The 17,788-nt window shown below is 34.7% G+C and overlaps 1 protein-coding gene across 1 annotated transcript; it reads left to right on the top strand.

The window, feature by feature from the left end:
- The first annotated feature begins 12,763 nt into the window (after positions 1-12,763).
- On the top strand, positions 12,764-16,356 carry LOC123691930. The gene is made up of 4 exons (XM_045636524.1): positions 12,764-13,019; positions 13,497-13,625; positions 14,562-16,058; positions 16,331-16,356. Exons 1-4 carry the CDS (start codon positions 12,764-12,766, stop codon positions 16,354-16,356), a joined length of 1,908 nt encoding a protein of 635 aa, XP_045492480.1.
- Positions 16,357-17,788: the final 1,432 nt, after the last annotated feature.

Below are 17,788 nucleotides of genomic sequence, written 5' to 3'. Positions count from 1 at the left end.
CTAACGTGAAATAAATGATTTGATCTACGTACTGGTAATACAATGGCTTTCGAATTTGGATTTTTCGATCGGATTTCAACGGAGCGGTACCATTATTGCAATTCATTTAAGGATGTGCGAGTTAGATTTTTGGCGCTTTGATACCGCCATCAACATTGTTGAATTTGTTGGTGGTAAAGAAGATATAAATATGTATATAACGTTCGTAATTATGTATGTAAAAAGATGAGCATAAAAATTTCATATATTGTTGAATATTTTATATAGTTGTTTTATAAAATTAAATGTCAAAGCTTTTTATAATAATACATAATTATAAAAAGGTAATTTTATTTATAAACAACAAGCTAATGACCTAAAATACGCTATTATAAAAAGGGAATAAAATATTATTAACATTAAAATTCAAAAGGTTACTTACATAATGCTGTTATAACAAGTCGCTGGAGGCTTTTAACTACGTTACAATACATTAGAGAGGGAATTTCTAGTTCGTTTTTATAAATTGAATCTTAATTTTATTTAGTTATTATTATATTTTTGTACGTACACTCATTTATAAAATAATAATTATAAAGTAAGCACGTTAATGAAAGATTCATATTGTATTTCCAAGGAACGAACTATTTTCTTATTAAATAACTAGGCGACCAATGCAACTTCGTTTGCTCTTATAAGGAATATTTTATCACATTTTTGCAAAATATATATGCCTTTCTCGATAACTGAACTATCCAATAAAAATACTTTCTTAATTCAAACCAGTTTTAATTTTGAAATTAGGGCATTCAACCCGGCAACCCGGCAACCCGGCAACAAGGCTTATCAACTTTATAAACTATGTGCAGTCATAAGTGATCCATATTTTTCATCATCAGACGAGCATGAGGCTAAAGGCCATCAGGTGTGGATGGTTATTGGTTAATTCAATCATTGAATTTGCTAAGAAAACTGTTTCTGTTTCTGTTTCTTTTAACGAATATTTTCATCAAGTCTTGGAAAGAAAAATTGAAATAAGTCGTGGTTTTAAAGTTTTTTATCCTACAATCGTAACAGTATAGCAATAGCTTACTATGTAACTTAATAATCTATATTATTGTTAATTACGCATCAACTAACGCATCCAGTGTCGTTTGGCGAACTAAGCGTATTCCCTCGGCACAATAAGTTAAGCGATGTTAGCTTGATTGACAATTAATGTTGTAAATTAATTCCGGACATTTGTATATTTATCCACTTTAGAACGTTTGGTTTGTTGTTCTTGTGTATGAATTTACACGAGTATACAACTATATAGTAATTAAAGACTTTTCAACGGTTTAAAACGCGATTTATTCACTTCTATGGGTCCGCCCCGGCTTCGCCCGTGGTACATATTTCGCAATAAAAGGTAGCCTATGTCCTTTTTCGGGTATCAAAATATCTCCATAGTAAATTTCATGCAAATCAGTAGTTTAGGCGTGATTGAGTAACAGACCGACAGACAGAGTTACTTTCGCATTTATAATATTAGTATGGATAGGTATGTATGATAAAACCCAACGTTTTTTTTGCTGATATAATTTTTTTCGATGTTTTTAATTTAGTTTGTATTATTATTGCAAATAGAAGAATCAAATGAAATCAGAAGCTCACGCTCTACTGAAAAAGGGATGATTTAATTAAAACTTAACAAACATTAAAAATCAAAAATTCATTAATGCCTAACCAAGAATTGCTGACTTCGACAGATGTCCGATTTAAATTAATACAAGATTTCCTTTTCGTAACTTTTAATATCGCGAATTTTAATAAGTCTCCATTTTGTTCTATTTCGTCCATCTTTATTTAGATTTATCGCTTGAAATTCCCTTTTTATTTCTATCTTGTTTTTTTGAAATTATTGAAACGACAAAGGAATTATTAGGTTATTTGTTTCTTTGTTAAGGAATTCAGACTCTATTATATTTTAGATGTGATTTAACTGTATTATACAAATATTTTACTTTAAATATTTAATTTACACCCAAAGTAACTGTAGTAAGTTTGAGTACATATTGGGAATGAATCGATTAGTTTTTATATAAAACACAGAATTAAACTTGAATGTTATATTGCAGCTAGGTTTCTTCGAAGACATGGTAATGATGAAAAGATCTACATATCTAATATGTATGCAACAAGAAAACAAAATTTAACGAATAATCGCTCTAAGGTGAAGTGGATCAAGAAGACGATACAAGAACCACTATTATTAACGAAATCACATACGGAAATAAGTTTTGAGTTTGAGTTAATACACTTTCCCACATTCTGCATAATCCAATCCACAGTTAACAAGATAGCAATTGTACATGAGAGTGTAAGATAAATTCCTTCAAAACTAAACCGCAGAGCGTGTCAGCAAGCCGGAAGTTTGAAGATACGAGCATGTTTGATTTATCCCCGTAACTCTGTTTACTGTTACAAAGTCAGAACGGAATGTGGGAGTATGATTGGTTAGTTATTGTTGCGAGTTAGAAATGTATACCTACTAGTTATAGTAGAAATGTACATCCATACTATAATATATTATTATACATTATTAATATTATAAATGCGAAAGTAACTCTGTCTGTCTGTCTGTTACTCAATCACGCCTTAACTACTGAACCAATTTGCATGAAATTTGGTATGGAGATATTTTGATACCCGAGAAAGGACATAGGCTACTTTTTACCCCGGGACATAGTTTTATCCCGGAAATCCCTCGGGAGCGGGAACTATGCGAGTTTTTCTTTGACTGCACGGACGAAGCCGCGGGCGGAAAGCTAGTAGGTAATATGATAAACCTATTGATGAAGATTTATTAAGTACACAATATTTTTAATTAAGTGAAGTCCCGTGTCCCCTAGTGGGGTAAAGGGCAGATGCATTATGCATACATCCGATTCACTGATCGATTTTCTTTAGGGACAAGTAAGTAAGTGATCAGCCTTCTGTGTCCTGCTAGACCGAGACATATTTTTGTTCTTGTCACCATCAGGAATCGGGATCGGAATTTTTTTTTAATTAGTGAACTTTAATCATATAATCAATAAGCAAGTGGCCACATACGGAACACCCTCGCGAAGCAATTACTGTGTAAAGTAGCTTGGTTTATGTGGACGTGGCTCAGCCAAGGAAAATGCGTGTGCTATAATTTTTTAGTTTATTTATTGGAAATGGATCGCACCGGATAATATGAGCATGGGAAATGGGAGACGATGTTTGAAGAAGTTTCCTAATGTATAATTGGAAATAGTAATAAATTGATACTTTGATTTATAAAGAACAAAAGTTCGAAAAAAACATCATCTGTTTTCAGTGATCAGTTTTTTTTTAATTCAAGAAGCACTATAATATACAAACTAAACATAAAAGTTGGTATTCAAAACATGTCCGCAATAATTTCGAACAACATACAATACACATCGTTCATAGCTAAAATTTATTGCTTACGTAGCCAAAATATCGCCACTATACATGCAGTGGTTCTAAAATTAATTTATTACAAAAACTCTATCATCTTTCCGTATCGTCTGATCAAAACTGAATGTATTAAAGATAAAATTATTTCTGCTTTATTTTATTTTTAAAAAGTTATTACATACAATTACAAATTACAAATTACAAATTATAGACTTAAGTCGCAGATAATAAATGTCTTTCAACTTTTGAATTCTATCCAAATTAATACAATAACAAAAACCAAAAACTCACATAAGAATACATTCAACTATACTGCATGAATAATAATTGCAGCTTTTAGGTAAATGCCCACAATATTACAAATATGTACTTATTCCATACATATCTACATCTGTATTTTCAATTACAATACATTGAATATGGAGTTAAACCGTTAGAAAACTAACCTCTTTGTAGTGAGTAAAAATACACAAAACTCGATTGGATGTTATGGTGCGACGTAAGGGGTGAAAAAGTCCTACATCAAAGGGCAAGGTCACACTGGCCCGCTGAGCAAATTGCGTTTCAGCCTTCGAATACAACCGTTCAATTTTCCGTTATATTGTCGTAGAATGTGGTAGACTTTATTAAATTAGGCCGTGAAAATATTTTTTACTAAGGTCTTAGACTAAGGTGCTTTTCCGGGGTCAAGCAAGATTAAATTCGCTTGGCAATCTTAACAAATCTTTGTTTTCTTGGATAATTATTTAGGTCTAAGACATGATAGGACTTTTTAATATTTAAATAAAAATAGTTTGTAAAAAGGATAACGATTCTAAGATTAACGATTGTCACAAATACAGAAATATAGTTTTATGGCTGCTGGAATCTCAAATAGATAAATAACTTTTTTATCAATTTATTATTATTAAACTGTATATAGGTACATAATATTGTACATTTACTATATACCTACATATGAAGGTATCGACGGAACGCCTTGCTGATATTGAGAATTGAGATAACCTAAATGTAGGTAGGTAATCCATTTTTAAAAGAGATTGGGAATAATCAAGAAAATAGTAAAGGATGGAAAGAGGAGAGGAGATAGTGTAAGTAATGCTTTACAGAAGTCGGCTCCTAGTATTCGAAACTAGTATTATATCTATTGATACAATAAAATAGTATGCGGAAATGAGGTATCATCACTTTTAAGATCTTTAGGACAACAAAACATCTTTAATCCGTGTAAATAATAGAAATTATATAAAGGCTCTTAAATAAATGCCATCTGAATATCTGCTTTTTATTGCAATTGAAATTGTAAACTCTATCAGCGTTTTGACAGACGTAACATATTGTAAAAATTCGAGCGTTTGAAATATTGAGTATGAGCTCCCGGGCTTTATAAAATATAGCCATTATAGTTTTAATATCAAACAGTTATATCGAATTTCATTGATATTTCTATGTTTGTTTGTTTAGTAACTATTTTAAATAAATAAGAAAAAATAGAGAAAGAGTGTGAAGTGATAGACAATATAATTAATCAAAATTAAGTACTGTAATGAAAATGTACCCACATTTGACTTAAAACTAAAAAGTTCCAGGAAAATTATTAAAAAAAAAAATTTCCCTTTCAATTGGTAGGTAACAGAAAAAATGTAGGCATCTAATATCTTATTTTATTAAAGTTCAACAATGGCTACATATTAATAAAAAAAAAAACACAAAACACATTGCCGTTTCTATTTCTATTACTATAAAGTAGAAATTATATAAATATCATGTGTGGTTACCTCGATCTTTATTTATTGTTATAAGCTTGGTATATTTAACTTCTTTATTGCATTTGTTGGGATTCAAATCCAGACATTAGCATTTATTTTATAAATAAATGTTTATTTTGATGCGTGCTAATAACATTATTAAAAGAGTATTTATGTTATAAAGAAGTAAGTAAATAATCATTTAGTCCGAAATTTACGCTCGTAGGTACTTTACAATTAATATAATGTTTTTTTAATCCTTTTATTAGAAAATAAACATTTATTTATCAAAGACAGCACAACACACACACATAAAACATAAAGAACCGTAAAAGATAAATAAGAAAGCACCACGACAAGAAAATAGCAACAATAACACTTAAATTAATAACATAAAAAAGCACGTAGAGAAAATAAAATTGATAATCAGTATTTTTTTATTAAGGTGTGTCATACGACCCTGACAAAAAGGAGACAGCTCAGCATATGCTGCAACGTTCAGGAACATTGCAAGCGCTGTTTTTCAGTGCCCCCTTTATTATGAAGGCGACGAAGGCAGCGAAGGTTATATTCGAGTTGGGACAAAAGACGAAATTACTATTTAAACATTAATATGACCAGTTGGCAATCGATAATATTATTATATCGTGGTGTAATGGAACTGAGATATGAACTTTGTAGCTGCTATTTGATACAAAAATCTAGATATTATATTCTGATCCTGTTTGACATTTGTATGTGAATGAAAAATGTAAATCTATTAAATAATATACAGGATTATTAAGTGCGACAGGGGAATCATTCATTCGAATCTACACGGGTACCTCAAATACATTGTCTATCATAAAAGCGGCACAGGAACCACCAAACTTTTATAAAACACAAACAAATTATCCGACAATCACACGAGTAATTTAAAACACAATCGAGCCGAAATGAAAGCAATAAATAAAACAGTATCCTACGGGAACGGTGAAAATAAATATTTTGTTCGCTCTCAATGCGTATACAGCGGGACAAAGGGTTGATTCACTTTTACACTTCAAAGCGTCTGGTTACTTTAATTCACTTATTTCTATTAAATTTAAAAGGTTTGCGTTGTGTTGTACAATTTGAGGTATTGTTTATACAGGATTTGGATAAAAAACGAAAATATTTAATTGGGGTACATATGCAATGAAAATAAATTGATTACTCGTCCCTTAATTAATTTTCTGACTTGAATAAGCACGGCAATTGGTACGTTATAAATGATGTTATCTTTTTAGGTTTATCTTTCGTCTCAGCATAACGAAAGTTTTAAACAATTTGCGACAAAACAGATTGTATAAAGTGACCACACAAGGATTTCCATTCAATAGTAAGAGAAAATAAGTCACTCTTAACGCTATTAACAACGATCGTTCGCCCACAAATGTACGCTTCGTTAAAATAAATTCAGAATGTCCCTGACAACGCATTCGGTTTTATCCCGTCTCAGCAATTGCATGCAGATAACCTGTATTCAGGTGTGAGGTGACAAGCCATTTATATTCAAAGACAATGTGCTTGGAGATCAATGGACCTGTATATCTTTGGAATTGCTTCTTCTATGGTTACTGTATCGATTTAAAAGCGGGTTTAGAAGTAGTGTTGACGATAGATGCGACTGCGACGCTGCAACGATCGTGCATTTATTAAAAGCTAAAAGTATTTTGATAAGTCATGGGTTTAAATGTATAAAGAATAGAAAAAATTCGATCACGAGGCGGGACTCGAACCCGCATCCTTCGCGCCATTCCGGGGCGGATGCCTAACCAACTCAGCCACTCGTGACCCGCCTGAGTAATCGAATTTATTTTATCACCAAAAAATATAAATTCAAGAAAAGGTTTTGGTTGGTTTAAAACCAAAAAATATAAATTCAAGAAAAGGTCGTGTTCCATCGTTACAATATTGTATTCACTGAAAAGTGCTTCATATTGGTTGAGATGGTTGTTAAATCATCTCAATAGATGGCGCGCGGTGTGTCCCTTAAGACACATAAAACTGAAAGGATAGAATAAATTGATTGAATTGAAAAGATGACATTACAAAGTTCCAAAGATAAAACAATAGGCACTTTAAAACTAAAGTAATGGACGCGAAGTGCCTCCCAGTATTCAATAGCTTTCATTTATTTGTAGTTTATTTTGTTCATTAGGCGTGGGCGTATTGGCATCTTTGCAAAAGTTACTCACATTTTAATGAGATTGTAGCTGGGGACTATTATTTCTTTAACATAGTTTGTTAATTAACGGACTCGTTCGATAGCATTGAATATAACAATATATGGCTATATTTGCTTATTATACGTTACGTTATACGTTGATTTTTCGTTCATTTCACATGAAGATTGAGATGTATTTAATTCTGTGTCGTTTTGGGCTTTTACTTGAACAATAGATGTTCTTAATTATATTCAATGTAATACTAACATATTAACACTAGGTATTACATTTAACACATAAGTATCTACTATGAATAGGTATGTTCCTACAGAGCGAGCAACCCCTCGAAGCAATTGTGGCACGAAAGCAGCAGGACTGTGTACTGTAATAACAGTTTTAAATCATTATCACATACTCCGGCTAATCTATACTAATATTATAAAGCTGAAGAGTTTGTTTCTTTGAACGCGCAAATCTCGGGATCTACTGGTCCGATTTGAAAAATTCTTTCGGTGTTAGATAGCCCATTTATATTATATCACCTCGCTGAGATCAAAAGGAGCGGAGCAATGCGGGTAATACCGCGGAGCACAGCTAGTGATTTATAAAACTGTAAAAAAAAAACTTACAGAGAGAAGTCTAAGAGCTATCTTGAGCAGCTAGACACAGAGCATAATTACGAGTTCAGAATAATCTCAAAAGTGTCGCCATTCTTGTACAGATTTCTGTCTTTAAACTTTTACAATTATTATAATAGTATGGATAACTGAGTTATAAATACAGAAGCGCTATCCATTCTATATCTAGTTTACCACAAGACGCTAATTACAAACTTGAGTTAAAACTTTGGTACAAGAAATCTTAACGCTGTTATTTCTAGACAAGGTCTCGCTTTGAACTGAAAAGTCAATAGCCTCTGAAATATATTACTGCCCTGTTAAATGATTTTAAATTTTAAGAATTGTGCGACTTAATTATACTATTTATCTATAAGTACTAATATTATAAAGCTGAAGAGTTTGTTTGTTTGAACACGCTAAACTTAGGAACTAATGGTCTGATTTGAAAAATTCTGTCGGTGTTAGATCCGTTTATAGAGGAAAGTTATAGGCTAACCCTAAAACTAGAAGGAGCGGAGCAATGCGGGTGAAACCGCGGGGCACAGCAATTTATTACCATTTCACTACAGCTTGAAATTGAGTAAAATGTGCAACTTCGGTTGTAAAATAACCCCTGTTGATATTCTTTTTTTTGTATGATAATTTCATGCATACTACATAAGCATGTATTGTTTCTTTTCAGAACCAGCAAAGGACTCCAACTTCTTAACCTGCAGTTGATCAAGCGAAATACTATAAGTTTAAGCAGATCTATTGATTACAAAGTATAGAGAGACATTTACAAAACATTGCTTTGATAGAGCCTGAATAGGCCCTGTTTCAATGAACAGGTAGATGATGTAATTCTTTTCAAAAGCCGAGACGAAAAGAAAAACAAAGTAACAAGTTACAAGATCTACGCAAAGTTTTTAGTTTTTACTGTAAAAGTATTCCTTTATTCGACACTCGCTTTTTATTATCTATGTCGTTGTAAAAAGTTAAGGTGGAAATGGTGAAGTTCAAAATTTAGTTTCGTCTTAAAAAGTTACTCGTAAAGATACTATGGTCTTACATTAAATGAGACGCCTTATGAAAGTATGCTTTCAAATTTTGTACACTTTCATTTACATTTTGTCCGGTTTATTCTGTAGATTTATGATTTACGGTGCTATTTCGGAGTTAGAATAGCGAGCAGTAGTATAAAATCCCTGAACATAATATTTTGTTTATGGTTAGGATTGTACGTATTAATTGTAGAAACGAACGACGTTTATATTAATATTAATAAGTATTAGGGATTAATCATGATTTTAATTAATATCAACTATTGAAATTAATTATAAACGAAAGAAAATCAATTTTCTAAGTGGGGTAACACCCACTCATCGATAGTTTTATATGTTTAAATAATCTACAAGTATCCCAAATATTTTTCATTTATTGGTAAAAATGTTTGACAGAATGAGTAAATACAGAGTGATTCATAGAATCTCAATAAATGTGGTTATTTGATAGATTCTTATCAACAAATACCATGTAATTGCATGAATAATACCCACGATAAACCAAATTGAAATAACAAAAACAGAGAAAAGAAAATGTAATAAAATACAATTAACTCCTTCAAATCTGCCGCAGAAGGGTGAACTCAACATTGCCTTTGAATGTTTTGAGTCAAAGCGGCTCTAATTTTCAGTACAACCCGTTTGTTAGGGCACAATTTTGTATTATTTTCTCTTCTGATTACCTCTATTGCGTCTATTCTTTGGTTTTTATAGGGATTTTCCTCTTTCTACGTCTTTTATTGTTATAATCAAGCCGTGGAAAAACAATGAATCTACGCATAGGACTGTGTTCCTCGTTGTACAACAAGCTGCAACTACATAAAAAAAAAGATACAAACAATTTCTAGACGAATAGGTATTACACCAGCATTGCAACTATTATTTTGCTACTCATACCTTACTCATATCTACTGTTCCATTTTTCTTTTGTTTTATTGTAACATGCTTCTTTGTACAGACATATTATAACGCTCATTATGTTGTCAATAATTATGGCAAATGATGTAGTAGGTATTTACTTACTACCTATATAAAAAGCGTTTATTATCTAATAAAAAAATTATTTGGGATTTAGCAATGTACTGCCTGTCTTGTTTGACATACTTTACTTTTTTCGCGATTAAAACAATGTCGTAAAGAATCATGTATTGTACTTGCGTTTGGGTCCAAAGGTCAGTTCTAATTAGTCCAGCTTCAGATCCAAGATGACCACAACCATCCGCACACAATCTGTCTGCTACCATCTATGTAACATGTCATTTTGAATGCGGTTTCTCAATCGATATCTAATCTGTGTATTTGGGACAGTAATTGGTTAGATCATTCTCATGTCACTTGCAGTTCTCCAATTTCTTTAGTACTTGGTAATTATTATGTGTATTTTGAGCAGTTGTAGCTAAATGCCTGAATTCGGAATTGATTGATAATAATCGATTCTGTAACTGTCGTGGCCGTTGAGATTCGTCTTAAAGTTGGCGGTAAAATTAATTTTTAAGTTAATACGTATCTAAGATATCAAAATCAACATTTCTCCAATGGGCGTAGAAGATTTTAACCCTAAATAAACTGAATTGTGAGCAAATCGGTACTGATAATGAGCAAATTATTATCATATTTGTGTAGTGACGATTTATCTAACAGTTATTATACCCAAATATTATAATAATAAGTAATACAATGAAAGTTTTCAATGAAATTCCCTTTGATTTTTGGTTTACTGTGAAATTCCCTTAATTTTTTTTCATTCAGAATAATTTTAAAAGTCACGCATAATAAAAGCAACTGACTCACTTCTGAACGTACACTCGAAAACATTGTGATCTGAAGCATGAACGTTTTCCTTAAATAACGTAAATTGAGCATTAAAAGAGATTTTGGTTATTTATCCTCTAAGTACTTAGTCAATATGTATGAGATTTTTTATAATAATATTACTTGAAATTGGTAACGATAGCAATAATATTTATAACCTATATAATATTATCTAATAACGTAGGTATAAGTTACGTAAAAAGAGATTTTTGAAAACTTACTCTCAATTTTGTTACAATAGTTTTACAGTTTTCTAAATACAGTAATAACATGTTTTATGATTACAATATAGAGCACTTAATTGAGGAAATATATGGTGGAATAAATCAGTTTTCTTCTCTATGCGATTATTAGAAGCCTATAATGCACTATAATCTAAACTAATATTTTAAAGAGGAAAGGTTTGTATGTAGGTATGTATGTATGTATGTATGTATGTATGGTTTTCACGCATAAACTACTGGACCGATTTTGATGAAATTTGGCACAGACAATCTTTAGACCCTGAGAAAGAACATAGGCTACCTTTTATTGTGAAATATGAACTACGGGCGAAGCCGGGGCGGACCGCTAGTATAAAAATGTATAATACCTACATAAGAGTCACAGTTTCTAATGTTTGTAGGTTAGTCTAATTGTTCAATGTATTATGACCAATATTCTTATACATATTGGAATTTTAATTTCAATACAACAGAAAAACAGCAAAGAAAACATGTTTTAACATTCGTGGTAACGCCAATATAATTAAAATAGTAAATGTAGAAATTAAATGTTTATTATTTGTGGTGTATTCCTTCATCCTTCCCTACATACGAGCACAACCAATCACCGCGCGCTATTTAGCGCTCGTCACGTGACCTACCTATGTCACGAACGACAGCCAGTAGTTCTCTCCGATCTTTAGCGAGGATCGGGACTCACCGCCGGAGAGCTTCCACGAGGCTCTCTAGATCATCAGGCATTGTGCTTTTGTAACACCCCCGGGGCATCCCGTGCCCCGGCCCTTGGTCGCGCTCACCGCCGCGTGTGTGTTTGTGTGGAGTGTTGGACTGGACCCGTTCTTGCCCGCCGCGAGCTGGAGGACCCTGACCGCGTGGCGCGGCGTGTGTTCTGGACGCTACTCCCTCCGACGAGGTATGTGCCGTGTGTTCCCGTCTTTCCCCTCTTTGCTAACACCACGTTGATCTAAATACAGTCCACTTTCATATCGAGAATACATTTAAGTATAAATTCATATTGGCGCGACCATAGATTGGTACCTTCGATCCGGATAGTAACCATTATTAGTCCTTACGAATCGTACATTACCTGATGATTCCACCGCCCTTATTAGGATACTCATTGTGTAGGCCCTAATAAGCGTATTAGTATTTAGTAGTATCTTCAATGCGAAATACTATTTAATTTACCGCGTAGAACGACAGTGCGTCTTCTACTATTCATATAAAATATATTTTAAACCCGCCCTTATTAGGATACTCATCGTAGGCCCTAATAAGTGATTTAATAGTACATTCATTGTGAAATAACTATAACCGCATAGATCGACATTGCGTCATCTATTATTTTCCGCTTAAAATATATTTTATTCCGCCCGTGACATTAAGTTACGCGTATATTATTATTAAAATAGTTAATTAAAACTATATTCATATCGTTTATCCGCAGTTATAACGCTAAAATCATTATAAATCGAACATATTACATCATATTTATCTACGGTCTACCCGCACTCGAAATTTATCGAGTACCTACATTCCGCGATCCGCTGTTATAATCCGACCATATTGTAATTGCATAGTGCATACTCGGTTCTTATTACGCTTGCGTCACTGACCTACTTTATTTGGTCGTATTACTTGTTATTGTAACTTTTACTGTAACATTCTCAGTTTGAATATATACTTTTGTTATTAAAAATGCCGCCTAAGAAAATGACTAAGTTACCTGATAGTGACGCTTCGGATGTTAATGATTCGGAAGATATAAATGATTCGCAGTTATCCATGTTATTAGCTAAACGCGAAGTTATATTCGAAATGGTGCAACAAATGTATGATTTGTCTTTAAACGTTCATAACAACGCCTCGCTTATGGAAAGTTTCCTTGACGAGTCCGCGCAGATAGAATCATTACGCGATGATTATAAGAAATGTTTAGATGAATATAATATTCGTTTGTTATCATTAATTCCCGCCGCGAAACCTGATTATAAAAGCCTCGTTGCATTCGAGTCTTTGTATAGCAGGATTAAAAGAATTAAATCGCAATATTCGCAACCATGTCCGTCACACGGAGATATTAATAATTTGCATAAAAATAGGCCTAAATTACCGCCTATCGAATTAGTACCATTTTCGGGTGATATTCGCTCATTTCCGCTGTTTCTTTCGAATTTTGAATCAATTGTTCATAACAATCCCGGCCTTACAGATGCCGAGCGTTTATATTATTTACTAGGTAAATTAACGGGGAAGGCCACAACTGTTATAGCTGGTATAACCCCCTCCGCTGAAAATTATAATTTAATTTTACAAACTTTAAAAGATAAATATGATGATAAACGTATGTTAGTTTCCGCGTATTTAAATCAAATGTTTGATTTTAAACCTTTGCATTATGCGTCCGCAACAAACTTTGATTTATTTACAGATAACTTTATTAGCGCAGTGCGCGCCTTACAGAATATAAAGTTAGATAATATTACAGATTTAATGATTGTTCATATCGCGCTGAAGAAGTTAGACTCAGATACTGTTCGCGCTTTCGAGACTGAGTTTGGTAGTGAAATGCCTACTTTTGATAACTTAGTTCAATTTATTCAAACTCGTGCGAAGGTATTAGAACGCATTCATCCTTCCACAAATTCGGGAATAAATAAACCGCCTCAAAAGAATAATTATAACCGCAGTTCAAATAATACTTCTTCCGCACCGCCTAAGACGTATCAGTCTTACGTAACAACAGCTGATTCGGCTTATAGTTGTCTTTGTAAAAATATTACGCATCAACATTTATATAAATGTTCGAATTTTCATAAAATGAGTCCGCAGGAACGTTTGAAATACGTAAAGGATAGAAACGCGTGTATAAATTGTCTCAGTGTAAAACATCGAGTTTCTAGTTGTTCGTCGTATTCTAATTGTCGCGTTTGTAAATTAAAACATCATACAATGTTACATTTGAAACGCGAATCTTCCATACCCGCGCCTGCGTCTCATCCCCCGCCGCGCAGCACACCGCCGTTGCCTGCGCCGTCGCCGCCGTCGGGCGAGTGCGTCCGCTCTGACGTAGCGCTATTTACCGCTAGCTATACAGCTGATACTGATAACGCATTTCAATGCAACGCGCCCGCGAATAAACAATGTACTATTTTATTATCAACCGCTGAAGTCGTAGCTTATAATTGTAAAGGTGAACGGCTTATTATTCGCGCGCTTTTAGATTCCGCTTCGCAAAGTCACTTCATTACGAATGAATGTTGTGAACGCTTAGGTATTAAACCGCAGAAAACCGAACGTACTATTATTAAGGGGTTCGGTGGTTCAGAAAAAATTATAAATAGTAATTCCGTAAATATAAAATTTTATTCGCGTCTTGACAACAACATATCTTTTAATATTTCACCGCTAGTTGTTGATCATGTTACGGATTTATTACCTACCGCTGTTATAGACACTTCTGTCTTATCGCATATTTCGCATTTACCGCTCGCAGATGAGAGTTTTGGCACGCCAAATAAAATCGATTTATTAATCGGTGCTTCTCTGTTCCCTCATCTGCTTCTCCCCGACGTAGTTCATGCATCTCGTGACTCGTCGGCGCCCGCTGCATTGCGCACGGTGTTAGGCTATGTAATAATGGGTTCAGTACCCACCATACCTAACATACATAAACCGCCCTTGACGTGTTGTCACGTTCAAGAGACCGCCGCTATTGACTCATTAGTGAGGCGTTTCTGGGAGCTCGAGGAGCTTCCTACCGCACCGCCCGTTCAACATCCCGATGATGTTGAATGTGAAGAATATTATAAATTAACTACAACCCGCGACCCCGTGAGTGGCAGATATATCGTTTCGCTCCCATTTAAGGATGATTTCTACACTCTCGGTGACTCATTTAATATTGCCCGCAAACGTTTCATGTGCCTTGAAAGAAAGCTACAGGCTTCACCTAAATTAAGGTTGGCATATGATGACGTCATAAAAGATTATCTAACGAAGAATTATATTTCACCCGCGCCTCCGTATGATCCGTGTGACCCTACACCTATTTATATTATACCGCATCACGCTGTTCTGCGCGAGGATAAATCGTCGACTAAGCTGCGCATGGTTTTAGATGCTAGCATGCCAACTTTTGGAAGCCAGCGTTCATTGAATGACCTTCTGCATGTTGGGCCGAATTTACAAGGCAATTTGTTTACAATAATTTTAGGTTTTCGTCTCCACGCGATTGCCATGACCGCCGATTGCCGCCAACAATTTCTGCAGATATTCGTGCGTGAGTTTGATCGTCGTTTTCAATGTTTTTTATATCGTTTCAGCCCGCAGGATCCGCTGCTTCTTTATCAATTTAATCGAGTTTGCTTCGGCATCAAGTCTAGTCCTTATCATGCACTGCGCACGGTAAGACAGCTCGTAGAAGATGACGGCGCGAAATATCCGCTAGCGAGTAGCATTGCGTCTTCCTCGTTGTATATGGATGATATCGCCTTCTCTATTCCCACGGAATGTGAAGCAATTTCCGCGTCGCAGCAGCTCATCGATTTGTTCAAGGGAGCTCAGTGGGATCTAGTTAAATGGAATAGTAATAGTAAAAATGTGTTAGATAATCTTCCCGCTTCGCACAAACCTTTACCCTCCGCGGTAGAGTTTGATAAGACCGTGCAACATAAATTACTTGGTCTGCATTGGTCTACTGTTGATGATTGTTTTTATTTTAAAATTACCGCATCCGCCGATGTGACGTGCATTAAGCGCTCCATCTTGTCAACTACCGCCCGTCTGTGGGACATGATGGGCTTCATTGCTCCCACAGTCGTGTATAACATCCCATCAGATAATTTCTACCATGTTTCTGGTATTGAAAATCCCGCTGACGTTCTTTCGCGTGGCATTACGCCACAAAATCTCGTCTCGCACCCTCTGTGGTTCCAAGGACCCCAGTGGGCTCGTTCGGACCCGTCTGATTGGCCTCTTAGGAGTCTCGATGGTGAGTCTATTGCAGACATTCCCGAACGAAAATTATGCACGCACAATGTGTGCTCGCCTATAAAGCATTGCGCTTTATACGATACCGCCCTTCGCGTCTCGTCGCGTAGCGTATTTTATATTTATAGGTTCCTTATATTGTTAACCCGCCGCGGTGTTATGATCACCGTAGAGGAACCTAATTTCGCTGTAAATAAAATTATTCCCGCCCTGCAAAATAAATATTTTGCAGAGGAGTATTCTAATATACTCTATTATAAATTTTATTCGCAGGCCTTCAAACGCTTGAAGCCTTTTAAAATTCGCAACAGACTTATCCTCATCGGACGTCTAAGCGATACCGCCCTGGAATATGCACATAAGCATCCAGTGATATTACCGCGCAATGATTACATAATTATCATGATCATTGATTATTATCATATTAAATATATGTGGGATGATAAGGTGAGATGTATGATTAATTGATGTTTATTAACGTGTGTAAGATTAGTTTCTGAACGATGATTAGAATGAAAGAACGATAGACTATGATTGAATCAATTAGAGAATGTGAAGTAAAGAGCGAATGAGGAATGATCTGTCTCTTTTCATTGGGATCGTGGGTGAAGACGGCTGTTTCTCTGTAAGATGTTTTCTAAAAATTGAGATTGTGGTCCGAAAATAAATCTCAAGAAGTTCAAAGTGTTTTTCATTTAGCCCCGATCCTACAATCTTGGGGGCTCGTCCAATTGAAAGAGGAAAATCGAAGATTACGACGGAAAGACGATCGGCGGGAAAGTAAGGTTATCTCACCGGGCGAGGCGGCGCGGCGTGGTACAACTTTTCATGCTAATAAGACGACGACGACTAATAAGACGTATTCCAATAAGACGACAACTATAAGAAAGACGCAAAAATGGGAAGAAAGGATAAGAGAAACAACAGCAGTTTTAATATTGAAGACGAAGGACGAAAAGAATTTAAACAAAATGGCGGCGACACACAGCAGCAACCGAACACATTATTCATGACGGCGGACCTTATACCGAAATTTACCGGACAAGACTCTAATTACCCTGTACAAAAGTGGATTCAAGATATCGAAGATAATGGATTAATATTTCAGTGGACACCATTACAGCAACTTCTTGTTGCCAGGCGATCACTTAGTGGGACGGCGCTTCTTTGGCTTAAATCGGAACGACCATTTAAGACATGGCAGGAGCTGGCGGAAGAAATATCAAATGAATTTCCATCTACGTGGGATACAAAAACGGTACATGAGTTAATGAGTGCGAGAAAAAAACAGGCGAATGAAAGTTGCATTGATTATCTACTTATCATGAAGGAGATGGGTAAGCGCGGCAAATTAGCGGATTACGTGACTATAAAGTACATAGTTGACGGTATTATCGATGATGAATCCAGTAAGATTATGCTATATGGGATTAAAACGTACGCGGAATTAAAAGAAAAGCTGAAAATTTATGAGTTAGTGAAGTCAAAAACAAAGAAAATTAGTACCAGTCAAGACCGTCAAGAAAAGCCTACAAGTGTATATTCGAATTCATCTCATGTAAGAAACACATTACGTTGTTATAATTGTGGTGATCACGGGCATGCCTCATCAAGCTGTCCTAATAAAGAAAAAGGAGCTAAATGTTTTCGTTGTAACTCATACGGACATATAGCATCAGCATGTGATTTGAAAAAAACAGGTGCATCAAAATTTCAAAGTAGAAGCATTCA

The sequence above is a fragment of the Colias croceus genome, chromosome 5, assembly GCF_905220415.1.
Source record: "Colias croceus chromosome 5, ilColCroc2.1".
Classification (NCBI taxonomy): domain Eukaryota; kingdom Metazoa; phylum Arthropoda; class Insecta; order Lepidoptera; family Pieridae; genus Colias; species Colias croceus.
The sequence above is the reverse complement of the archived record's forward strand: the minus strand, read 5'-3'. Positions and strand labels throughout refer to the sequence as shown.

Excerpts from the sequence above, each read along its gene's own strand:
- LOC123691930 (XM_045636524.1), top strand. The coding sequence starts at position 12,764 with ATGCCGCCTAAGAAAATGACTAAGTTACCTGATAGTGACGCTTCGGAT. Across the intron at positions 13,020-13,496 it reads TTTAGATGAATATAATATTC|ATAACTTTATTAGCGCAGTG; the intron begins GTTTGTTATCAT and ends ATTTATTTACAG. Across the intron at positions 16,059-16,330 it reads GCCTCTTAGGAGTCTCGATG|GCCTTCAAACGCTTGAAGCC; the intron begins GTGAGTCTATTG and ends TTTTATTCGCAG.